The following is a 25,364-nucleotide window of genomic DNA, read 5'->3' as shown; positions in this document are numbered from 1 at the left end:
CCTGAGGCTGCCCTGGCCCTGCTGTCCTGCTCTGCTGGAGCTGTTTCACAGCTGCAATATCCTCCAGCTGCAGCCTGACCTTCTGGCAGGAGCTGCCCCAATTCCATATTCCTTAGGTTTGCTCATCAGCTGTGAACCAAACCCTCCCCTCCCCGGGTGAGTGGGAGGAGGCAGAGAAGAATTCACAGGAAAAAAAAAACCCAAACAATGGCTTGGAATTCTTGGTCTGCAGCAGGAAAATAGCAGGAATAATTCATTTCACAGCTACAGCTGTTTTCCTTACAGGATAAACAAAATCCTGGCTTTTCTGCAGCTTTATCAGCCAGGAATGACTGAGAACAGTTACATGGATCCACCTGATCATAACCCTTAAAAATACAGTAATAAATAAATCAATATGCACTGTTGGACTCCAGATTAAACAAGGAAGAGCCAGGGAGGGCAGGAGATGGTGGAGCTGCCACCAGATCACAGGTTCTGATAAGGAAGGGAGCCTGGAGATCATGGCCAGAACTTGTGCTGGATGGAAAAAAAAAATCTTTTTGGAACACAAACCCTGTGAGGAACAGCTGAGAGAGCTGGGGGTGCTCAGCCTGGAGAAAAGGAGACTCAGGGGTGCCCCCATCGCTCTGTGCAGCTCCTGAAAGGTGCCTGTGCTCAGCTGGGCTGGGCTCTGTCTGCAGCAGCACTGACACAACCAGAGCACAGAGCCCCAAGCTGCACCAAGGGAAATACAGGTTGGATATCAGGAAAAAAATATAGGTTGGATATTAGGAACTTGGTGAGATCCTATTCTACAGGTAGGATATTAGGAAAAACCTAATTAAGATATTAGGAAAAAATATATGTTGGATATCAGGAAAAATTCATCATTCTTTCAGTTTTTAATGCAAAGGGTGATAAAGTTCCAATGATTTACAACCTTTTCCAGGAAGAATTTTTCCCTGTTGTCCAACATAAACCTCCCCTGGTGCAACTTGAGGCCATTTCCTCTTGTCCTATTGAATCTTGCCCTTAACCTTCCTTTATTTTATTTTAACCTTCCTTAACCTTAACCTTACCTTATTTTAGGGGGAAAAGAGCTTTCAGAAGGATTCAGATGATTTTGTCAGAGCATTTTCAGACTGCTTTCCTCCTTTTCCTAAAAACTTCTGCTGGATCAGCCCACACCACCACAGGTGCTCCAGGTGTCCAGTACAGCTCATTGCTGGTGTTGGGAACAGCCCAATCCTGGCACAGCCCAATCCTGGTGTTGGGAACAGCCCATTGCTGGTGTTGGGAACAGCCCATTGCTGGTGTAGGGCACAGCCAGACCTCGGTGTAGGGCACAGCCCAATGCTGGTGTCTGGCACAGCCGATTCCTGGTGTCCGAATCCTGGTGGAACAGCCCAATCCCAATGTTAGGAACAGCCCATTCCCAGTGTTGGGAATAGCCCAGTCCCAGTATCCTGCACAACTCATCCCTGGTGTTGGGCACAGCCCAATCACGGTGTTGGGAACAGCCCAATCCCAGTGTCCAGCACAGCCCAATCCCGGTGTCGGGAACAGCTCAATCCCGGCGGAACAGCCCATCCCGGAATAGCCCATTCCCAGTGTTGGGAACAGCCCAGTCCCGGTGTCGGGCACAGCCCAATCCCGTTGTTGGGAACAGCCCATCCCCGGTGTCCAGCCCAGTCCCGGTGTCGGGTACAGCCCAGTCCCGGTGTCCAGCACAGCCCAATCCCGTTGTTGGGAACAGCCCATCCCCGGTGTCCAGCCCAGTCCCGGTGTCGGGCACAGCCCAATCCCGTTGTTGGGAACAGCCCATCCCCGGTGTCCCGGACAACGCTCCGAGCATTGACCGCGGGTAACCCGCGCCAGGGAGGAGGGCGTAGTCTAGCTGTTATTGACAGCCTCCTCCTCCAATCGCGCGACGATGCGTCTCTCCCTAGCGCCGGGAGGGCGTGGCTTCCTCTCTGCCCACACCATATTGCCCAATGGGGTGTTTCAAATGGACTGAATAGGCGGGGCAATGGTTCTTTGGCCACGCCCCCCTGGAGGGCGGTTAAAGGCGCCGCCCAGCGGCGCGCGGGAGCCACTGAGGGGCCGCGTGCGCTCCCGCCGGGCCCGCAGGTAACGCGCGGTCCTAAAGCCCGACCCAGCCGGGGCTGAGGGGGGGACGGGGGTCCGAGCTCCGCACAGCCCCTCTGGATGTCCCCAGCGGCTCCTGCTGTGTGGGGGATCCCCCACCGGCAGGTGCTTCTGGTGGTGTCCCGTTTGGGGATGTGTGGGTGGGCGGACAGCGAGGGGGGAAATTCTTGGTGGTTTTGATTAAATGAACGTATGGTGCGTTGGAGTTTCCCCCGGGAGGTGGTCTGAGGAGAAGGGATGTCCCTTCCTCTGTGCTGTCCGGGAACCCATCGTGAGGGACCGTGAGGGGTCCTCTGAGGTGACCTGAGAATTTGGGGTGCTCTGAGGTGTCCTGAGAGGTGGGAATGCTCCATGAGGTGACTTTGGGATGCTGCACGAGGTGATCTGAAAGTTTGGGATGCTCCATGAGGTGACCTGAGTGGTGGGAATGCTCCGTGAGGTGACTTTGGGATGCTGCACGAGGTGATCTGAAAGTTTGGGGGTACTCTGAGGTGTCCTGAGAGTTTGGGAATTGCTCTGTGAGGTGACCTGAAAGTTTGGGATGCTTTGAGAGGTCCTGAGAGTTTGGGATGCTCTGAGATGTCCTGAGAGGTGAGAATGCTCTATGAAGTGACCTGAGAGATCAGGGATGCTCTAAGAGGTGACTTTTGGATCTCCACGAAGTGATCTGAAAGTTTGGGATACTCAGATGTCCTGAGAGGTGGGAATGCTCCAAGAGGTGACTTTGGGATGCTCCACAAGGTGATCTGAGAGTTTGGGGTGCTCTGAGATGTCCTGAGAAGTGGGAATGCTCCAAGAGGTGTCTTTGGGATGCTCCACGAGGTGATCTGAGAGTTTGGGGTGCTCTGGGTGACCCCAGAGCTCGGGACACTCCTGTCCCAGCTCCCAGCCCTGCTGTGCTCCCAGGGCACGCAGAGCCACGTGTGGGAACCAGCAGGAAAACAGGAACACAGAAAATCCAGGGATTTTATAGCGGTACACACAGAAAACACAGCCCTGAGCTTTCCTGCTGGGCCTTTCCCCGCTGTGCAGAAATTCAGGGAAGAGGAGCTCGACTGGGTGAATTCACCTGAAAGAAACATCCCCGGAGGAGCAAGGAGCCTGCAGGGAGAGTTCTGTGGCTGTCTGCTGACCAAGCCATGGTCAGTGGGCAGATTGGATGAAAGTTTGACAAGAAAGTCTCACAGATATGTGTGCTTAGCAGAAAGATTTTAAAATGTTGAGTCTGATGAAGGAATAGAGATGGAAGCAAGTTTGATATAGAAGAAAAGAATTGCAGAGCCAGTCTTACTGGATAACCAAGGAGGCAAAGGGTGTGTTAGCTAGAAGGGGTTTTTATGACTTAGAGCAAAGAATAAACCTACTTTAAATAAGATGTTTTTACCAAGCAGAAAGATAGCACAGGCAACAAGGTCAGCAAAGTTGCAAGTAGAAAAAAGGTCTCAGAATTTTCCACTGCAAGAAAACCAAAAAACAACTTCTAGCTTAAACTGTAATGTACTAACTTTTAGTGATTGGAGAACAGTAACATGAATATGGTAATTATAGTAGTTATGATAGGCTATAGATAATAGTTAAGGTATAGATTGGTGCTATTGTATTAAGATGCTCAGCAAAGAAAAGTGTATAATGAATTGTAACCAAAAGAAAAGTATATAATGCAATGTAACCAAAGAAAAGTATATAATGCATATACTTTGTCACCAAAACCAAAGGGTCTCCAGGTCTGCCTGCAGCTGGAGCTGGCAGCTGTGGGCACAGGCTCTGTCCCCCATGACCCTGGGCTGCTGTAACATCTTAGATGTAATAAACTGCATTTTGAAGAGCTGCCTCAAACAAGATGATGTTTTTACCAAGCAGAAAGACAGCACAGGTAAACAAGTCAGCAAAGTTGCAAGGAGAAGAAGAGTGGGGTGCCTGTGTGCACTGGTGACAGTCACTCTTCATCCTAACAGAGGCTGAAATTGCTTTTCCTCCTGTTTTCTGCACTCCAGCATCAGGAGGGCATAGGGCACTGTCAATGACAAAACCTTCAGTGCTCAGGAAGTTTTTATCAGCGCCTCTCCTAAAAACTGAGTTTATCTATGAGGAAGAAGTGTGAGTCGCTCAGCTTTTGTTTCCTCACTTAGTGACTCTTGAAAGGAACAGAAAGTCCCAGGTTTCGGTTTTGGTGGTGATGTGGCAGCCTGGAGCTGCTCTGGACAGGAGCAGAGCGGATGTGGTGCCTTAACCGGTTAAAAGAGATCCGACACAGGAAACCGAGCGGGGCCGCACTGGAAAATGTCAAGTGGCTGATAACGCGCTCGGAAATTTGAATTTGAATTGGTGTTGTTGGAGCTCTGTGTGTGTTTTAGGTAAAGGTGTGTCCAAAGTTGGAAATGGAAGCTCCACTCCTGCCCTCTTCACTGCCACAAGTTTGCACTTTATTTAAACCTTTGGTTTGTCAGTGAAGTGGTTCCAAAGAAACACCCCATTCCCAGTTCTTCTGGGTCAGCTGCTCCCTCAAAGCAAAAGGCGTTTTTATTTAAATGGTTTAAGATGTCAGGCAGGCGTAATTAAAAGGGAGGTTTCTTCCCGCAGGTTTTTTGTCTGGGAGTGTGTCCTCGGTGTTCCTGAACGCTGTGGTACATCACGGTGTGCTCATTCCTCAGGAAACAATGGGGGGTGGGAGCATTTGGTATCCAAGAGTTACACCGGGCTCTGGTGAACCATGGAATGGTTTGGCTTGGGAAGGACCTTAAAGATCATTCCCTCCTAACCCTGGAACTTGTGTGTTTAACATTGCTGTGTTTGTAACCCACATCAACCCACCTTCAGGGAGGGAAGGGCTGAGCAAAGCTAGGGAGGCTCTGTATATATTGGGAAATATTCTTCTAACCTGATTTATTGGATAAAATGCACGTCTGGTTTGGGAAGGTGCACAGATCTCAGCTCATGTGTGAGTGTACCCCGGGCTGGGCACAGTGAGAGCAGAGCTCGGGGTGGGCTCAATTGGAAGAGCTTTTCCTTTTGGGTGCCTGAAGGTGAGGCAGAAAGCCTTCCATGGAAAAACAGGGGATGGAACACCTCTGCTGTGAGGGAAGGATGAGAGAACTGGGATTGTTCAAGCTTTGGGTGATCTTATTGTGGCATTCCAGGACCTGAAGGGAGCCTGCAAGAAAATGAGAGATAGAGAGAGAGACTGTTTGAAAAGGCTGGAGTGCCAGGACACAGGGAATGGCTCCCACTGCCAGAGGACAAGGATAGATCAGGTATTAATAGGAAGTACTTCCATGTGAGGGTGAGCAGGCCCTGGCACAGGGTGCCCAGAGCAGCCCCTGGATCCCTGGCAGTGCCCAAGGCCAGGCTGGGCAGGGCTGGGAGCACTCAGGGACAGTGGGAGGTGTCCCTGCCATAGCAAGGGTGGCACTGGATGGGTTTAAGATCCCTTCCCACCAAAGCCACTCTGGGATGCCACAATTCCCTGGCAGCAGGAGTGAGGACACCTCATCTTTTCCCTTGGAACTTCATTGCTGCACTAAGGCACAGTTGGCAAGGGAAACTCTGTAATTAGTGCAGAGGGCAGAGCTTCCCTCAGGGGTGCCCTGAACCCCCCCTTGTGGGCTGCTGGGAAGGAAAGTGGGAGCAGCATTGTGAAAGGGGTCACGAGTGATGGCAGCTGCTGCCTTCTGTCCATTCTGGGCTCCTCTTGGGTTGTCCTTGGGCAAGAGAGGCCGTGGGGACAGCTTGGGGCAGCGAGAGAGGCCGTGGGGGGCACCGCGGGTGGGTTTGGGCTGCTCCAGGCTGGGAAAGGATCAGCTCCAGGCAGGGGAACCAATTCTGGGCCGGGCAGGGGGATGAGCTCCGGGCTGGGCAGGGGAACCAGTTGCAGGCCGGACATGGGGAGCAGCTCTGTGCCGGACAAGGGAAGCAATTCTGCGCTGGGCAGGGGAACAGCTCCAGGTCGGGGAGGGGAACCAGTTCCAGGTAGGGAGAGCAGCTCCGGGCTGGGCAGGGGAACCAGCTCCAGGATGGGGAATGAGCTCCAGGCCGGGCAGGGAGAGCAGCTCCGGGCTGCGGAACGAGCTCCAGGCAGGGGAGCAGCTCCGAGCTGGGCAGGAAACAACTCTGACCCAGGCAGGGGAACGAGCTCCAGGCAGGGGGAGCAGCTCCAGGCTGGCGAACGAGCTCCGGGCCGGGCAGGGGAACCAATTCTGGGCCGGGCGGGGGAGCAGCTCCGAGCTGGGCAGGGGGAGCAGCTCCGGGTTGGGGATCGAGCTTTGGGCCGGGCATGGGAAGGGAAAAGAGCTCCGGGCTGGGCAGGGGGAGCAGCTCCAGGTCGGGGAGGGGAACCATCTCCGGGCTGGGGCAGCGGAACGAGCTCCGGGCCGGGCAGCTCCGGGCCAGGCAGGGGAACCAGCTCCGGGCTGGGGCAGCGGAACGAGCTCCGGACTGGGCAGGGAGCAACTCTGACCCGGGCAGGGGAACGAGCTCCAGGCCGGGCAGCTCCGGACTGGGCAGGGAACAACTCTGACCCGGGCAGGGGAACCAGCTCCGGGCCAGGCTGGGGATCGAGCTCCGGGCAAGGGAACCAGCTCAGAGCAGGGGAAGCAGCTCCGGGCTGGTGAATGGCTGCTCCGAGCACGGGGCTTTGGCTCCAACCCCACGTTCCCCACTGCCCATGAACCCCTCGGGTGCACGGCAGCGCCTGCCGCTTATCCGTGCGCTCCAGAGCTGGGTTTTTTACACACATCCCCCTCTCTCTGCTCGTGAATTAAACTATTTCTGGCGTGGTGACTCGCAGGCTGTAGCAGAGCGTGGCGTGAGCGGCAGCGTGTCCTTGTGCAGATGAGTAAGCGGAAAGGGGGACGTCCCTGAGCCTTCCCCCTCCCGCTAAAGGCAGGAGGCTGCAGCGTGCTCGCTCGCATTTATGACATAAAAAGACTTTTTTTTATAAAAAGACTTTCCTGTTCCTCGTGGAGGCGAACATGCCCCTCGCATCACACGATATAAACGCGTCTGTCTAAAGCAGGTACAAAATAGCAGCCTAAAATCCACTTCTTAGAGAGATCAAGGATAATGAGATTCGCCTCCAATCAGCTTGAAATCCCTTGAAACAATTAAAGCTCAGCCTTGGCGACTCATAAGCACCGAAGGCTTTTGATGAGTGTGAACCTTAAATAAAATCAGCGTTTAGAAAAACGATGAAATCCCCCAAGACAAAGTGCTGGGAAAAAAAAGGAAAAAAGAAGAGAAAATTACAGTTGGAAAAGGTTATTTTGATGGGAACAGGGTGAATATGAGGTGTCCCCCTAGAGGAACCGAAATCCCCGGTGTGCGGGGCGGGTGTGGGGCCAGAGCCTCCTTAAGAGGCGGCGGTGTGGGGTGACGAGCCGCTTCCAATTGCGAGGCAGCAGCACATGACATAAGATGCTCCAGATCTGCCTCCTGGGCGCTAGTTTAAAAATAAAGGATATTACACCTCGGTGAGGGGAGGCTGCGGGACCGGCGATGCGCGGTGAGGCTGCAGGGATCGAGCTTTTGGGAAAGCGTTTGGGGCAAAAGAGTGTGGAATTTAAATGGTTGGGCTCGTGGTGCTCTCGGGGAGCTGTGGGTGTCTGGTTCTGCCGTGGGGTTTTGCAATGCCCGCTGAATTTCCTGTTGTTTGCTGCAAATGCAGCCTCTTTGGGGTTGCCTGGCTCACGTCAGCGAAGCTGCTTTGCTGTGACGTGGGGCTGTATTTTTATTTTTGATTTTTTCCAACGTGTTTTCTCTCGCAGGGACAGTGCTGTGTGAGTCAGACGCCAGGATGGCACTTGCAGAACCAGTCTCCTCCGTGGCTTATTGCAATTCAGCTCTTCAAGGCAGCTGCGAGGTGGCAGGGGAAGATGTGCTGCTCAACTCTTCACCCAGGTTGGTCTAATTTAGGATTTTATTTGGGATTTATTTGCCTATTTAGTATTTTATTTACCCTGTTTATATAGAATTGTATTCTACCATGCTTACTTTGATTAATTAAAATGATTTTGGAAGAGCCCTGCCTCTGCAGGGAACATCATGTGCAGTCCCTACACTGATCTCCAACTCCTGCTGGTAAGAGGCTGCTTGGATTTACAGACTAAAGAGCAGATTAGGGTCTGTATCTCACCACAGCATAATGAGATCTAGCTGATTAAAACCTCTTTACCTAAATTTTTTGGGGTTGCATTGAGCTACATGTAAGGAGGAGAAAAAGATTACTTGATTGGCTGTAAGGGAAATAGCTGGGGCTTTTCTGCTCATATTACTGGGTCATTTGCATGCTTTGATCATAAAAGCTGGTGGAGAAATGGTGCAGAACTGTTGCAACTGAGGATTCATTTGTGCTGAAAAATGTTCTCAGTAATGAGGAGGGAACACGGAGATGGGATCATCTCATAATCCCCTAGGGGGAAATAAAGAAATTATTTACTCAGCCCTGGTTGCTGGCCTGCAGATTAGTTCAGAGGAGCAGTTCTGCTTTAGAACAGGACATGTGATCAGCCATGTCACATCTTCCCTGGGCCTTGAAACTCCTCATATGCCCAAAGCAGTCAGAAATTCAGAATAAATGTAGATTAGAGGGAAGAGACTTCCCCTTACCCTGACATTCACACAGTGCCTGTACTGGTTGTGTTGTCTCTGGCCTGGCAGAAAGGAATTAAAGATGGGATTTGATGGGAGCTCTGCCTGGCTGGGGCTGAGGGGTTTGTGTGTGCCCAGAGGAGCTCTCAGCTGTGAGCAGTGTGACTGTGATGGGCAGAGTCAGGGCTCTTTGTGCCCCAGAGCTGCCCCTGCAGTGTTTGGGGTGATTGTGATGTCAGGGCCCTCGTGGAAGAGCCTGGGCTGGGTGCTGCAGGTGCTGCTGTTGAGAAGGGAAAACACTGGCCTGGAGGAACAACAATGAGTGATGGGCTGAGGCAAAGGGCCTGGTAGGGCCAGGCAGGATGGAAACTTTGGGTCTCTGCAGTGAAATTTTACTCAGCTAAAGCTCAGACATCAATGGTCCTGGCAGGGCATTGCCCAGGGCAGCTGCCTGCTTGGAGGGTGGGATTCCCAAATCTCACTGGCTCTGGCTTCCAGCTCCTGCTCTCATGTGGGACATGAGCCTTGATTGTCCCTGACCCTCCTCACTGGGGCTGTGACAGTCCAGCTTGGACAGGGATGGAGTAGGAACAGTTTTGCAAGCAGGCAAGTGGTGCTTCACCAGCTGCTGCAGGGCTGAAAGTGAAAGGACAGCTCAGCTGGGAGGAGTGGCTGAAGGATGGGGATGAGCCTGCTTCTGTTTCTCCCCAGGCATCTGGTGGGAGCCCTGCTTTTAATAGGAATACCTAAAAGCAAGATTTGCTGTTGAATCAATTTCCTGCTCTTTTACAGGCAATCTCTGTGGATTTCCCCATGGGGTGGCTGCAGAGTGTCCCCAGGGCCTCCCCTGTGGCTGACTCACATCTTGTCAACAGGAGATGAGTTCCAGACCCAAGTGTCCCTTCCTGCCCCCCTCCTCCTCCTCCTCCCAGCTGCAGGCTCTTTATTCCAGGCACCTGGAGCAGCCTTTAGGAATTAAATTATGGCTGTTTTTAGGATGATGTTTATGCATTCTTCTGCAGCTTGTCTGCAATGAAAGCTGCAATTAGGACAATGCTTATGTGTTCAAAACCAGCAGAGGCAGAGCTTGCACACTCTGAGGGAGCTGTTCCATTGCTGGGGCCATGCAGGGCAGTGAATTAATAAAATCACCTGCAGAATATCAGGGATCACTCTGACATCTGAGTGACATTAAGGGATGGAGCCAACCTGGCTGTGGCAGGCAGCCCTCAGTGCTCTCATCCAGGGATAATTCATTTTGCCTTGCAGAACTGCTGAGCCACACAACAGCCAGCCAGGGGAAGATTCCAAGATTGAGGACTATCAGGTGAACTCACTCGGTCCCAAAGGTGAGTGCATGGAAATTTGGGGGCTGTGGGGTGCCTGAAATTATTATTGCAATGAGAGAGGGATTTGTCAAACCATGACAATGGAAGAAGAAGCTCAGGTTGCAGGATGGGTTGTGCAGAAGTGTCTGGAACTCAGATTTTAAAGCATGAGGGTTAAATAGGCTGTGCCAGTGCCTGGTGCTCATCTGCCAGGTACCAGTGTCCTGCTTTCAGTCCTCCTTAAAAGAAAAAAGTTAAAAATAGCAGAGTATAACATGCAGGAAACTATCACCTTACCAGTACAAGAGCCTTAGGGCAGCAGAGCAGGTTAGAGGGGATATAAGTGGGAAATATTTAACAAAATTTGAAAGTCCTCTAGAGGCTTCTGTCTATAATACTGGGGCTTGCATGGCAAAATTGCCAAAAGAAAGGGTCAAAAAAGGTGTGTGGGAGGGGGTGTAACAACATTTGCTTTCATATGCTTGAGACTTGTTTTTGTATTGTTGTTATGGCAGCAGGAAATTTGTAAATCTAAAATGCTGAACACTTTCCTTTGAAAGCAGCCCCCTCCTCTCCTGGCTCCAGCATGTGGACAACACGTCGTGATGGGGAGGTCAAGCTGAGGATGGAGGAGCAGGGCCCTGGCAGCGAGGCCCCAAAGACTGTGCACCAGCTCTTCCAGGAAAGTGTCAGCAAATACAGCAACTTTTATGCCCTTGCATCCAAAAAAAATGGCAAGTGGGCAAAGCTGACGTATAAGATGTACTATGATGAGTGCTGGAAAGCAGCCAAAAGCTTTCTGAAGGTAAGAGTGTGTTGAGTTCTCTTTGGCATGTTCACAGAATCCTAAAACCAGCATGGTTTGGGTTGGAAGGGATTTTAAATCCCATCCAGTGCCACCCCTGCCATGGCAGGAACATCTCCCACTGTCCCAGATGCTCCAAGCCCTGCCCAGCCTGGCCTTGGGCACTGCCCACCCTGCCAGGGAACAATTCCTGCCCAATATCTCATGTAAATCTCTCTTCTTTTAATTTAAAACTGTTCTCCCTCTTCCTACCACTGTGTCAAAACAAAACAAACAAAACACTGTGTCAAAACAAAACAAAGTCAAGTTTAATGTTCACTCATTTTAGTGCTGGAATGGCTGCAGTCAAGTCTATCTTAAATCTGCAAATTCCCTGAGTGCAGATGAATCTTAGTGACAGGGAAATACCTGAACATGCTATGGACACCTTGGTATTTCATTTTTTTTTTTACAATTGATTCCACATTTAACCAAGGAAAAAAAAACATGTAAGGAAACATTTCAAGTGAGGTGTTTGAGGTGTATGGCAAACCTGGCCACTGCCCCTCCAGAGGCTTGGAAAGGTTCATCTTTCTGAGAAAAAAAGGGATCTTAAAAACCAGACTTAAATGTCCCAAGTGGCCCAGCCTTTTGCTGGTGCTGCTGGGATTAGGAGACTTGGAAACAGAAACCAACAATACCTGTTTGTACTGTTGGGATCAAATCTTACCTCCTCAAGTTAAGGCCAGCCTGGTTTTACTGCTGTGGTGGGATCTTCTACTCTGGGACAAAACCAGAGTCTGGCTGAGGGAGTTAAAAACTGGGACTCCAAGAGCTGGAATTTCATAGCCAAGTGTGGCTGCCACTGTCTTGGGACTTGTGCTGCTCACAGTGACCCCAAGATGTGCTGGAAAGTCTCTTTTCCCAGCCTGGCAGTCAAAAAAGGAGTCAGAGCTCTTCAGTTCTTGCTGTCAAGGTTGTTGATTTTGCTTCTTATCTATAAAATATTTTTTCCTGTCCAGCTGAGGTCAGCACAGCGAGACAGAGGCACTCTGCCTGCTCCCAGGGCGGTGTTATCTTTTTATACTAAAAACTACCTGTACAATATTTACCATAACTTCCCAATATCTATCACCTATGTTAGACAGTGAGCTTCTACTCTAAACCAATCCAAAAGTGCCACCATCACAGCAGAAGATGGAGGCCAAGAAGAAGGAGAAAGGCTGGACACACCCAGTTCCCTCCATCTTGCTTCTTGAACCCCCATTCCAAAAACCCCCAAAAATCTATTTTTTCACCCTGTGGTAAATTCACTATCATTCTGCCTAAACTGTTGTGGCTTGCTGATCTTCATGTAAGTTTGGTAATTTACTCCATGGGTCATAATCAAACCCCCAGGTGTTTTGGGCTCTGTGCCAGGGTCTCTGAGCCCCCTGGCAGGGCCTTGGCAGTCCAGGACAGCCACAGGGAATTCCTGAATTCCAACACCACTGGAGCTTGTTGCTCTGGCCATTATTGATATCTGCCATTCCCAACTTGTCCCAAATGTCCCAGGAGGTGCTGTCTGGTCTGACTTCACCTCTCACCTCCTCATTCCCAGCCCAAGGTAACTCCCTGGAATGCAGGTGGATATTCCTGTGAGTGAATTCCTGTTGGTGAGCCTGTCTTTCCAAGGGCAGAGCTCAGCAAATCCCCATTTTCCTGCCCACTTACAGTGGGACAGAGCTGTGAAACTTCCACTGGTTCCATTCTGGCTGCTGGGGGTGATTCAGTGTGAGAACATGAGCTGTTCCCTCAGTGCTGTGCTCACAGCAGAGGTCTCAGATGCTCCCTGAGCTCTGGCCAGAGGAGAAGCAGGATGCTGTAATGCCATCTCTTGTTTGCAGCTGGGGCTGGAGCGTTTCCATGGCGTGGGCATCCTGGGATTCAATTCTGCTGAGTGGTTCATTGCTGACATTGGAGCTATCCTTGCAGGGTAAGGCTCTTGTTTCTTGCCATGCATTTTGCTTTGGCAGGCAGAGAGTGACTGCAGCATTCACATGAGAAGCAGGTTTTGATTAAACCCCAGTCAAACAAACAAACAACACCCCAAATCCAATTGCTTATATTTGGATTTAATGAAGGTAGATAGAAGCTGAACTATTTCATAATGAATTAATGAGACAAAAATGAAATACTTTTTTTTTTTTTAGCCAGCTGCTTCTCTCAAAATAAGATGACCAGTAGGTTAATCCAAAAGCATTCTTATCTACACAGGGATTAAGGAAATGCCAGAGAATCTCATGTCTGGACTGTGATATCTGCCTTCCACATGAGATATTTTGCTCCCTTGCTCCACTCTTGACATTTCCCATGCCCCAGAACAGAATCTTTCCTCTTGGAATTAAGCTCTCCCCTTTTTGTTGTCATTTTATGAGATATTGTCCTTAAAGTTTTCTCTCTGAAATTTGCCAGCAACTCTGCTTGTCCTCTAACTCTGTTTTGCTTTTCTGTTCTGTTTTTTCCCCTTTTCCAGGGGATTTGCTGTTGGGATCTACACTACAAACTCTCCTGAGGCCTGTCATTACGTAGCAGAGAACTGCAGTGCCAATGTCATAGTGGTGGAAAACCATAAACAGCTGCAGAAAATCTTAGAAGTAATTATGTTTTTTAAATGGCTGGGGATTACAGCAACCTGTTGACAGCTGTGGGAGGGTGAAATGCTGTGGGAGGGGAGTGCTGGGTCTGAGAGCAGAGATGAATTCCTTGGTGTGCTCCCTGCTCCAGCCAGGTGAGCTGTCACTGCCTCTGTGTCTCACAGAAATCAAGTGGTGCTTTCACTTCTTAAAAACCTTGGGCTTAAAATTGAAGAAGCCAAAATGAACAACTGAGCCATCCTCTAGGTTGTCTGGCACCCTCCCAGCTCAAATGATGACTGTTTCTCGTGAGGCAAACCTATTCTTTAGGAGCACAGATGGGATTCTCTTGGCTTTGCATAAAGTGGCAAATCTGAGGAGCATGCTGAGTGAGGTTACAGAGGTCTGAAAGGCACAAGCAGCATTTGCTCCTTCTCACAAATCTCCCTTTTCCCACAGATTGAACACAGACTACCTCATCTGAAGGCCATTGTCCAGTATGGGGAGGAGATCAAAGAGCAGAGACCAAAACTGTACTCGGTGAGTCCTGGGTTTCTTCACAGCTTTTAAGTGCTGGTTGTGTTCAGCTGATGGCTGCAAGTACCTGTCCCCTGCCCTGGGGCCTTGAACATCTGGGGACATCCCTGTCATCTCATTCCATGGCAGGGCCTTGGAATGAAATTTTAAGGTCCCTTCTAAGCCAAACCAGCCTGGGGTTCTGTGGCTGTGATCCCCTGAGCTGTGTTGGATTTGGTGGACAGGAGGTGTCTGCAGTTGTGCAACCTGGATAATCCATGTTGTAAGGGACTTTGCCAGACACCTTGAGCCCCACAGTTACTCCAGGGAGTTGCTTCAGAGCTGTGAAGCTGCTGGGGGTGGGTCTGGCTCCTTTCTGCTTCTCCCTGTGTCAGCCAGGAAACCCTGTGGGGTGCCAGTGTGGGTTCACAGCCTCTTCCAGGGGTGTGGACAGGGAGAACATCCTTCTCTGGGTGTGCAGCAAAGAGTTGTTGGGAAGGATGAAAGTTTGACAAGAAAGTCTCACAGCAGAAAGATTTTTGGATGTAGAATCTGATGAAGGAATAGAGATGGAAGCAAGTTTTGATGTAGAAGAAAAGAATTGCTGAGCCAGTCTTACTGGATAACCAAGGAGGCAAAGGTTATGTTAGTTAGAAGGGGTTTTTATGACTTAGAGCAAAGGATAAACCCACCTCAAACAGGAAGATGTTTTTACCAAGCAGAAAGATAGCACAGGCAAACAAGTCAGCAAAGTTGCAAGTAGAAAAAAGATCTCAGAATTTTCCACTGCAAGACAACTGAAAAACAACTTCTAGCTTAAGCTGTAATGTACTAACTTTTAGTGCTTGGAGAACAGTAACATGAATATGGTAATTGCAGTAGTTATGATAGGCTATAGATAATAGTTAAGGTATAGGTTGGTTCTACTGTATTAAGATGCTCAGCAAAGAAAAGTGTATAATGCAATGTAACCAAAAAAAAAAAGTATATAATGCATTGTAACCTAAACTAAGGGTCTCCAGGCCTGCCTGCATCAGGAGCTGACAGCTGTGGGCACAGGCTGTCACCCACCACCCTGGACTGCTGTAATGTCTCAGATACAATAAACTGCATTTTGGAGAGTGGCCTGGAGTCCCACATCTCTGATTAAGGCTGTTATGGTGGCGCCCAACGTGGGGCACCATCAGGAAGAGGGATTAGTAAGGCCCTGAATGAGGGAGGGATGCAGGTCTCCAGGCCTGCCTGCAGCTGGGGCTGACAGATGTGGGCACAGGCTCTGTCACCCACCACCCTGCACTGCTGTAATGTCTCAGATACAATAAACTGCATTTCGAAGAGCTGCCTGTAGTCCCACATCCCTCATTTAGGCTCTAACAAAGAGATCCATTGTTCCTGTGGGTGATACCTGGTCCTGTCTCAGCTGTTGTAATGGCCTGGGAAGGCTCTGGATGGCCTTGGGGCAGCCCGTGCTCCAAAGGAGTCTTCAGGTTTTTCAGTTCTTCAGAGTTGTTTATTAATTGTTATCTCCAATATTTTCTCCTGGCCCGACAGAGGTCTGCACAGCAAGCCAGCCACGAGCACACTGACTGCCCTTGGGGCGGTCGCTTATCTTTATACCAAAAACTATGTGTAAGATATTTACCTTTTCCTCCCAATACCTTTCACCCTTATTGACAAGTGCACATTCAGTAAGAACCAATCTCAAACTGCCATCATCAGCATCAAAGATAGATGACAAGAAGAAGAAGGACAGGACACGCCCTAATTCCTCCATCTTGTCTCCTAGAACCCTCCTGTACCGAGATTCCAAAACCTGTGTTTTCACTCTATAATTAATCTATCCCTTCACTGCTTATCCCTGTGTGATCCTCCCATCCTCATACAGCTGTTAGGTCCTGTGCAGGATCAAAGTCCAACCACCAAACACTTCTGGCAACGTTCCAGGACTTCCGAGCCCCCCAGGGGTTATCTCGGTGACTCTGCACATCAGGAATGCTGTGCTGAGTTCCCACAACACCTCACAAAGGGGCTGTGTCCGGTTTTTGGCTGTTTGGGTGGCCTGGAAAGGCCCGGGGTGGCCTTGGGGCAGCCCGCGTTTCAAAGGACGAGAAGAGGCTTCAGTTCTTTTCTCGGTCTCGGTGTTTATTAATTGTTTATCTAAAAGATTTTCTCTCGGCCCGACAGAGCTCTGCTCAGCAGCCAGCCATGGGCACACTCCCTGCCCTCCGGGCGGTCACCTATCTTTATACCCATTGTTACGTGTACAATATTTATCATTTTTCCCCAATACCTTTCACCCTTATTGACCAGTGCACTTTTAGTCATGACCAATCCCAAAGTGCCACCATCACCACAGAAGATGGAGGAGAAGAAGAAGAAGAAGAAGGACAGGACAGGCCCCAATTCCTCCATCTTACTTCTCTAAACCCCCCTGTACAGAAATCCTAAACCCTGTGTTTCACTCTCTAATTAACCAATCCCTTCACCATTCACCCCGGTGAAATCCTCCTATCCTCATACAGGTGTGGTCTCCTGTGTAGGATCAAAGTCCAGCCACCAGACACTTCTGGAACATTCCAGGACTCCCGAGCCCCCCAAGGGTGGTCTCAGTGACACCTCAGTGCTGAGGTGCTGAGATCCCACCGGGCTGAGCTGTTGTGTTCCCTGCAGTGGAAGCAGTTCATGGCGCTGGGCAGGGACGTGCCGGACGAGCAGCTCCGCGAGGTCATCGCCAGCCAGAAACCCAACCAGTGCTGCAGCCTCATCTACACCTCGGGCACCACGGGGCAGCCCAAGGGGGTCATGCTCAGCCACGACAACGTGAGTGCCCAGGGCCAGCCCAGGGCTGCCCAGGGAGAGCATCCTGAGCCGGGAGGGACCCCCAGGTGTTGTGTTCGTGGGGTTCCCACAGGGAGGGAATGATGCATCTGACTCCGTGCTCTTAGAAAAATTCAAATTTATTGTTTTATTGAATTAATTATTTCCATATATTAATACAAATGATTAATGATTAAGATTTAATAATATTAATATTTATACTATTTAATGTCATTTATATGTTTCTATTAATTTATATATAATTATACATATAAATACATACTCTAGATATAATAATATAATATATAATATATAGAATTTAATTATATACATTATACAATATTTATAATTTATATATGTATATATTTATATATACATATATAAATTATAAATATTGTATAAATAAATAATTTTCTATAAATTATTTATTTAAATAATTTTATATATAGTTATTATCTATAAATATTCATATTATTTCTATAGATATTTATGCTATTTTTATTAATAATACTATTAATCAATAATTTTATTAATATTATATTGGTTTAATTTATTATTTTATGATACTATATTTTTTATGATACTATATTTTTTACTGATATTATTTATGATACTATATTATATTAAAGAATGCTATACTAAACTATACTAAAGAATACAGAAAGGATGCAGACAGAAGCCTAAAAAGATAGTAAAGAAAAACTCATGACTCTTAGCTTGGCACTGATTGGACATTAAGTCAAAACTTAAGCAATTCATGTGAAGCCAATGAAACAATCACCTGTTGGTAAACAATGTCCAAACACATTCCAAAGCAGCAAAACACAGGAGAAGCAAATCAGATAATTATTGTTTTCATTTTTCTCTGAGGCTTCTCAGCTTCCCAGGAGAAAACCCTGGGCAAAGAGATTTTCCAGAAAATGTGACAGTGACACACAGGGGTGATCAGTGCCACCCTGTCCCTGCACAGCCACCCCAACAAGCCCATCATGGGAGCTCCTGCAGCTCTGGCAGCCTTGGCACCATTCCCTGGGCAGCCTGGGCAGTGCCCAGCAGCCTCGGGGGGCAGAACCTTGCCCTGAACTCCATGCCAAGGCCTGGCACAGCTGCAGCCCTTGCTGGGCTCCTGTCCCTGTGCCAGAGCAGAGCTCAGCCCCTGCCCCTGTGCCTGCCCTGGGGAGGAGCTGCAGCCCCCAAGGAGCCTCCCCTCAGTCTCCTGGGCTGCAGCTGAACCAGCCCAGTGCTGCTGCTGAGATCCCAGGGCGCTGTCGCTGAGCTGTGCTCTGTGTGTGTCTGTGCTGTCCCTCTCTGAAGCCCCTCTGTTGCTGTTGCAGCTGACGTGGACGGCGGCGGCGGCCGCGCGCTTCATCATGCTGAGGGACGCCCGGGAGAAGCAGGAGGAGGTGGTCAGCTACCTGCCCCTGAGCCACATTGCTGCACAGATGTGTGACATTTGGGCAGCCATGGCCCTCGGAGTGCAAGTTTACTTTGCCCAACCAGATGCATTGAAGGTAAAAAAAAAAATAATAAACTTACACTCTTCCACCTGCTTGAGCTGGGGTGGGTTCTGTTGCCAGCCGGGGTCTGTGTACAAATCACCAACAGGATGGGACTGCTGGAACGTGCCTTGAGCTGTTTGATTTTCCAGCATCAGTCTCATTACATGGTTATAACAATGGGAAGATGCCAGCAGCTCACATCCCAAGAACTCAATGTTACAACTCACTTTATTTTTGGACCAATCACACAATGCAAAAGCACATTGACAGTATTTATATCTGTATAGTGTATATTCTGTATTGACAGTGGTTCTATGCAACCACTGTAAGCCCACGTGCCTTTGGTTAAACAATGCTTGCTTATTTCAAATACAATACCAGCTTGTGAGCCTTCAAACACAATGCACAGAGCTCCATTATTAAGCTTCAAACTTCCTAATATCCTGCTAGATAAACTTTTTTGTAGCTTAGGGAGTTATTCTAGACAAGTGTTAATACACAGACCATTGTTCTGTTTGTCCTTACTTTTCTACAGTTTAAATAATTTTTCTGCTGACCTATCTCATGGCTGCTGCTTAGCTCTAATCACAGTTCTCTGTCTCTGAGGCCTTTGCAGCTTTCCCAAACCCCTCTGATTTTGTGGATTCCCACAGGTGCTTGAAACAAGGCTGTGTTATCCTGTGGTTCTCTCAGCTTTCCTAACTGGCTTTACTTTGCTCACTGACCAGCTGCCCCTGTTGGTTTGACTGAAGCCTGAGCTTTTGACTCAATCACAAACTGGGAGAAGCTGACCCAGCACTTCACAGCTGGGATCTGCTGAGTTCTCACCTGACACCTGATGCCACATCAAGACCTGGTTGAGCAACAGCCTCGTGTTTGCTCTGCCCACATTGCACCAATGCCCCAGCTAAACCTGAGTCCTGAGTAAAGGATTCTTGTGTCACTGAAAGCATTGACCCTTGCTTCCTTCACAATTCCCACTGAAATGCCTCAGGGGTTCTCTTCTCTTGGTGGTGCTGCAGAAAACAAACAATTCCTCAAAACTCATGGCAGACTCCCAAGTTTTTGTCAGTGACCAATACTGACCTGAAGTCTGCAGTGAGTCACTTCTAAAAACTGCATTAAATCCTGCTTCTCTCAGGGCAGCTTGGTGGAGACCCTGCGAGAAGTGAGGCCAACTGCTTTTCTGGGAGTTCCTCGTGTCTGGGAGAAAATGGAAGAGAAAATGAAATCTGTGGGCATGAAAGCCTCAGCGATCCGACGGAAAGTGGCAGCGTGGGCCAAGGGCGTGGGGCTGCAGACCAACCTCAAGAAGATGGATGGGTAATTATGAGCTACATCTCAGGGATGCTGATGAGTTTTTAGGATAACTTTGCTGTCAGATCAGGGATTTTATTCCATCCAGGGGTTATATTCCATATATTCCAGGATTTTCTCTCATGTGACAGACTGTAGTGGTTTTTGCAGGGGTCCCAGGATGAGGGAAGAGATGAGAATCTTGACTCCATGGCTCAGAAGGCTGATTTATTATTTTATTATATATATTATATTAAAAGAAAATTATGTATTAAAACTATACTAAAATAATAGAAGAAAAGGATTTAATCAGAAGGCATGAAAGAAATAGAAAGGAATGATAATAAAATCTTGTGACTGCTCACAGCCTTGACACAGGTGGCTGTCATTGGTTATCAAGTAAAAACAATTCACATGCTGGGTAAACAATTCTCCAAATCACATTCAAAGCAGCAAAACATGGAGAAACTGAAACTTCTCAGCTTCTTAGGAGAAAAGATCGTAATGAAAGGATTTTTCATAAAATATGTCTGTGATATAAGAGCAGTGTAACTTGGACTTGAGGGGGAGCAGCAAGGGTTGGAGGGGGAAATAATCCATTATTTTACTGAATGAACTGAAGTAGGATGAAGATAAAAGGATGAGGGGGAGGAGTTCTGTATTTTCTATGAACTGAAGGAGGATGAAGATGCGAGGAGGAAGGGGAGGAGCTGTACCTGTGTCCCTTTCCTGGTGCAGGCGCTTGGACGAGCCGGTGAATTTCCGCCTGGCCCGGCAGTTGGTGTACAGGAAGGTGCGCAAGGCCATCGGGCTGGAGCGCTGCACCAAGTGCTACACTGGGGCTGCCCCCATCACCAGAGAGACCCTGGAGTTCTTCCTGAGCCTCAACATCCCCGTGATGGAGCTCTATGGCATGAGTGAGAGCTCTGGGCCCCACACCATCTCCCTCCCTCACGCCTTCAAGCTCGGCAGGTGAGCGCTCGTCTGTCTGCTGTCCGTCTGTCCTGCTGCAGCTCATCCCCACAGCCCTGCTGCCACTGGGAATATGGGATTGACCTTGGCTGGCTTCTGTGGGAGCTGGGGAAGAAGGAAAAGTTGGTAACTCCACCCTGCCCTTCAATGACTGAAGGGTTCAGGGTGTCTTTGAGCAGCTCGTTCAGTCTGCACAGTGCAAGTTTGCTGCCAAGGACATAAATCTGGTGTTGAGAGCAATGAGTGCAAGCCAGCAGGTGTGTGAGCACTGATCTCTGCAGGAACAACTCTTTCTGCAGCTGTCCTCACGAGCAGATGCCTTTAAAGCTCTTTGCTGGAGCTCCTGTGCTAAAAAGCTGCTGGGCTTTATTCAAGCCCTCCAGCTTGAGAGGTGCTGCTGTAACTTCTGCTTGAATTCAGTTTAAAATAAATGAATCCTTGCTGTGTTTCAGCTGTGGGAAGGTGCTGTCAGGGTGCCACACCCTGATCCATAAACCAGACATGGATGGCATTGGGGAGATCTGCTTCTCAGGCAGGCATGTCTTCATGGGCTACCTGAACATGGAGGACAAAACCAGAGAAGCCATTGACGAGGATGGCTGGCTGCACTCAGGGGACCTGGGCAAGCATGACAAGGATGGATTCCTCTTCATCACAGGCAGAATTAAAGGTGACACATCCCCTGACTTTGTCTTGGTGTTGCACTGTGACATCAGTGAGGTGTCGATGTTGGGAAATTCATTTTGATGTTGGGAAATCAGTGATGATGATGATGATGATGAGTTGGCCTCATGGAGCCCAACTGTTCCCTCAGCACTGCCAAGGCCACCACTGTGTCCCCATGTCCCCACTTGTCCCATCTTGTAAATCCCTGCAGGGATGTGACTCCAGGACTGCCCTGGACAGCCTGTTCCAGTTCTGTGAAGAAATTTTTCCCAATATCCAGCTTAACCTGGATATCGGGAAAAATCCAAACCTCCTCTGGTACAGGGGGTGCTCTGCTGGTTGTGTGGCTGTGACTTGCACAGAAGAATATTCAAATCCTTCTCATCCTGGAGTTGCACTGGAAATGTGGCTGCAGGGTGGGAGGAGAGGGGCAGCCTCTGGAGCCAGGGTGTGTTTGCAGAGTGAGGGACAATCTTCTGATTTCAATCTTCTGATTTCAATTCTCTGATTTCAATCTTCTGATTTCAATTCTCTGATTTCAATCTTCTGATTTCAATCTTCTGATTTCAATCTTCTGATTTCAGTTCTCTGATTTCAGCACCAGTGCAATTGGTGCTTTGTGGGTTTGTTTTATCAGCAGCTCAAAGTTTCAGGAGCTTTGCAGGGTGACCTCCAAGGAAAACAGCAGCTTAACACTCTTGTGCAAGTGCCTTGGGGCATTGTGGCTCTTGGGACAGAGTTTGGGCAACCCCAGACAAAGCCAAGGTCACTCAAAGCTTCAGCCCTGAACAGAGAGAGGTGCAGCTCTGAGGAACAGGAGATGGAGCTGGGGCTGCCCTGTGCTCTGCACACACAGGAACCTCCTCTCACTTCAGTTTCTGATAATTTGGGTGCCAACTTAGGAGCTTTAGAGGCTCAGCTGTGCCAAGGGGCTCGGCTGCATTGCCAGGCTGCAAACACCCCTGGAGCCCCAGGGCAGCTCTGGCTGGGCTGAGTGGGAGCAGCTCCTGCTCCTCTTGCTGCAGTCAGGGATCAGCACTGGGGCTGGAAAAGCCCTTTAAAATGTTCCAATCCCCACATTTCTGAATGTTTTTGGGGATGGTCACCCTGTGACTGTCCCAGACTCCCTGTTTGAGCCAAAGGAGCAGTTGAGTTGTTGCAGATTGTGGGAAGGGGAGAAGCTCCAAGCATTAATCAGGATTTGATTGTTTTCCAGAGCTCATCATCACAGCAGGAGGTGAGAACATTCCTCCTGTTCCAATCGAGGATGCTGTCAAGAACGCTGTTCCCATCATCAGCAATGCCATGCTGGTTGGAGACAAAGCCAAATTCCTTTCCATGCTCCTGACACTAAAGGTAATGGCAGAGAGGATGGGGATCCACCACCTGTGCTGCTGAACCTGAGTCACTGCAGGGAGGAAGAGCTGTGACACATTTTTGGTGTCTTGTGGAGCACAATTGGCTGCAGCTGAGCTGCCAAGAGCAGCTGAAAGCACAGAGCTGTCACTGCCCAGGCCATCAGGCCCTGCTGCTGTTCAGGGCAGCTTTTGCTGTGCCACAGAGGGCAGAAAGAAACAGAAGGAAAAGACCCAAAAGTGAGGCTGGAAAAGGAAACCCTTCTGCTCTCCTCACCTCCTTCAGTCTCTCCCAGAGCAGTGTGGGAGGTCAAAAGCTGTCAGGGATTTCTTTGTCAGATTCTGGATTTAAACTGCACCAGGACACAGCTCTGGTGGCCTGTGCTGACTGTCAGGGTGGGAATTGAGAGCAGGGCCAGCAGCCTTGGCCTGGGCAGGAGATCTGAGCCAGGCCTGGGGGTGGCCCTGCTGCTCTTGTCATGGCTGAGGGCTGTGTGTGACCCCAAAACTGCTCCTGCACAGGGCAGGGAAGTGACTTGTGCTCCAGAAAAGGTCTGGAAAGCAGAGATTGACTTTGGACAGAGATTAACTTTGGGCAGCACGGGAGGAATTGGGCAGATGGCTCCTGAGCAGGCACAGACCTGAGGGTTTATCTGTGTTTGTGCCAAGTTTCCATTGGCAGCCGGGGGTTGGATGGGAGCTGAGGAGCTGCTGGGGCTGGAGTGGGGCAGGGAAGGGACCCCAGAAGGGACCCCAGGGCTGGAGGCTCCTGGTGCAGAGCCTCAGGTGCTCAGTTCCTGCTGTGCTTGGCCTGCAGTGCGTGGTGGATGCAGACACGGGTGAGCCTGGGGATGAGCTCAGTCCAGAAGCTCTGGCCTTCTGTCAGAGGCTGGGCAGCAAGGCCACCAAGGTCTCAGAAATCATCAGCAGCAAAGACAAGGCCATCTACACTGCCATCCAGAAAGGGATCTCTGCTGTCAATGAGAAAGCTGTGTCCAATGCCCAGAAAGTGCAGAAGTGGGTCCTGCTGGAGAAGGACTTCTCCCTGTTTGGTGGAGAGCTTGGTGAGTGTCTGGGTGTGCCCTGTGCCCCTTCCCTGGTACTGGGCATCAGCACAACCACATCCCCAAAGCACAGAGCTGCCCTGGCCTTGCCTCCCTGTGGCTTTTCCACTTTGGGCTGGGATAACCTGGGGTGAATTCCCAGTCCTGCCCCACAGCAGAGTGCAGCAGCACTCCCACAGGGCTGTGGAGCATCCTGAGCTGGGAGGGACCCTCAGGGATGCTCAGCCCAGCCCTGTCCCTGCCCAGCCACCCCAAAACCCCGCCCTGAGCACCCCTGGCAGCTCTGGCAGCCTTGGCACCATTCCCTGGGGGAATCCCTGGGCGTGGGGCTGGGGTGTGACCGTGCTCACAGGGGTTCTTGGGTGAGGGCAGAGATGAGGATCTGACTCCATGTTTCAGAAGGCTGATTTATTATTTTATGATATACATTACATTAAAACTATACTAAAAGAATAGAAGAAAAGGTTTCATCAGAAGGCTGGCTAAGAATAGAATAGGAAGGAATGATAACAAAGGTTTGTGGCTCGGGCCCTGTGTCCAAGCCAGCTGACTGTGATTGGCCATTAATTACAAACAACCACATGAGACCAATCACAGATGCACCTGTTGCATTCCACAGCAGCAGATAATCATTGTTTACATTTTGTTCCTGAGGCTTCTCAGCTTCTCAGGAGGAAAAACCCTAAGGAAAGGATTTTCATGAAAAGATGTCTGCGACAGGGACCGTTCCCTCTGGCTGCTGCTTTGGCTCACAGAGGAAGGGAGGGACACTCCATTAAACCCAAGGAGAAGTTCAGAACTTCTCTCAGGTCCCTGTTCCCGTGTTCTGCCTCCCCTCCAGCCCCGCTGGCTGCTCGCAGTGCTGCTCTCCCCTTTAACCCTTTGCTGGCTGCCCACAGGCCCCACCATGAAGCTGAAGAGGCCGGTGGTGGCTCAGAAATACCGGGACCGGATCGCTCAGTTTTACACGGACACCGAACCCCCCTCGGGGGAGCCCTCGGCCCGGCCATAGGGCCCGCCCTGGAACCGCCCCCAGGACACTCCAGCTGCCCACGAGGGATTCCCCGGATGGATCCTGCTGAAATAAAGAAGCTCAGCCTTCAGGCAGCCCCTTTGCTGTCCCTGTCCTGCAGTGTGGTGAGCGTGGTCCTGCCCATGTTCTCCTGTGTCTTGTGTCCCTTGCTGAGATGTCCCAAATATCTCAGCTTCGTATTTTTTATTTCCATTTTTATAAGGGCGATATGATGTTTACCTGAAATCCCTGGGATCTGTTACGTTCTAACCAAAGTTTTCTTTTCCTGAGATGAATGTAAAACAGGAGCTGCAAATCAGGAGCTGCCCTTTTTCTGCTGAGGGAGAAAAGCAGATTTCATTTTCCAGCAGTGTCCTCACTCCCTGCTGCACGTTTCCCTGCATGCTGATGGCATCCTCATAATTTTAAATCTCCTTCCCCACAAACTATTCCTGTCTGAGATGACAAATGCTCTGTGTGACTACACACAGCAGTGGAGGTGGAACCTCACATGAACTGGGCTTGTCTGTGCAATATTTTGAGTTTGTTTTACCTTTTTGAGTTATAATGAAGCCATAAATTGTATTGTTGAAGTTGTATCCATGGCTGGTATTCTAAGAAGTGATTTACTCCAGGGATTATTTATAAGGCTGTGTACAATGTGTGAAATGTGTCTGTATTTTACAATTCAGGGATGTTGTGGTGTCTGTTGTGGGGGCTGAGGGGCT

At 49.6% G+C, this 25,364-nt stretch overlaps 1 protein-coding gene across 3 annotated transcripts; it reads left to right on the top strand.

Moving 5' to 3' along the window:
• Window positions 1-1,981: 1,981 nt before the first annotated feature.
• Window positions 1,982-25,235, top strand: ACSBG2 (acyl-CoA synthetase bubblegum family member 2). 3 transcript variants are annotated; one of them, XM_074528927.1, is made up of 15 exons: window positions 1,982-2,112; window positions 7,890-8,022; window positions 9,982-10,061; window positions 10,601-10,845; window positions 12,711-12,799; window positions 13,340-13,460; window positions 13,899-13,979; window positions 16,626-16,775; window positions 18,107-18,283; window positions 19,413-19,594; window positions 20,306-20,539; window positions 20,992-21,209; window positions 22,422-22,561; window positions 23,378-23,624; window positions 24,524-25,235. In XM_074528927.1, the coding sequence occupies exons 2-15, from the start codon at window positions 7,919-7,921 to the stop codon at window positions 24,634-24,636; spliced, it is 2,181 nt and encodes a 726-aa protein (XP_074385028.1). In that variant the 5' UTR covers window positions 1,982-2,112; window positions 7,890-7,918; the 3' UTR covers window positions 24,637-25,235. The 3 variants fall into 3 exon arrangements, with proteins under 3 accessions (XP_074385028.1, XP_074385027.1, XP_074385026.1); XM_074528926.1 differs by lacking the exon at window positions 1,982-2,112 and adding an exon at window positions 7,470-7,627 and having other exon boundaries at window positions 10,604-10,845; XM_074528925.1 differs by lacking the exon at window positions 1,982-2,112 and adding an exon at window positions 7,470-7,627.
• The last annotated feature ends 129 nt before the right edge of the window (window positions 25,236-25,364 follow it).

This window comes from Zonotrichia albicollis, chromosome 29, assembly GCF_047830755.1.
Source record: "Zonotrichia albicollis isolate bZonAlb1 chromosome 29, bZonAlb1.hap1, whole genome shotgun sequence".
NCBI lineage: Eukaryota > Metazoa > Chordata > Aves > Passeriformes > Passerellidae > Zonotrichia > Zonotrichia albicollis.
This window is presented reverse-complemented; position numbering and strand designations above follow the sequence as displayed.

Bases quoted from the DNA above. Each gene is read 5' to 3' on its own strand.
- ACSBG2 (XM_074528925.1), top strand. The intron at 12,800-13,339 runs GTAAGGCTCTTG...CCCCTTTTCCAG, and splicing joins ATTGGAGCTATCCTTGCAGG to GGGATTTGCTGTTGGGATCT. The intron at 23,625-24,523 runs GTGAGTGTCTGG...GGCTGCCCACAG, and splicing joins CCTGTTTGGTGGAGAGCTTG to GCCCCACCATGAAGCTGAAG.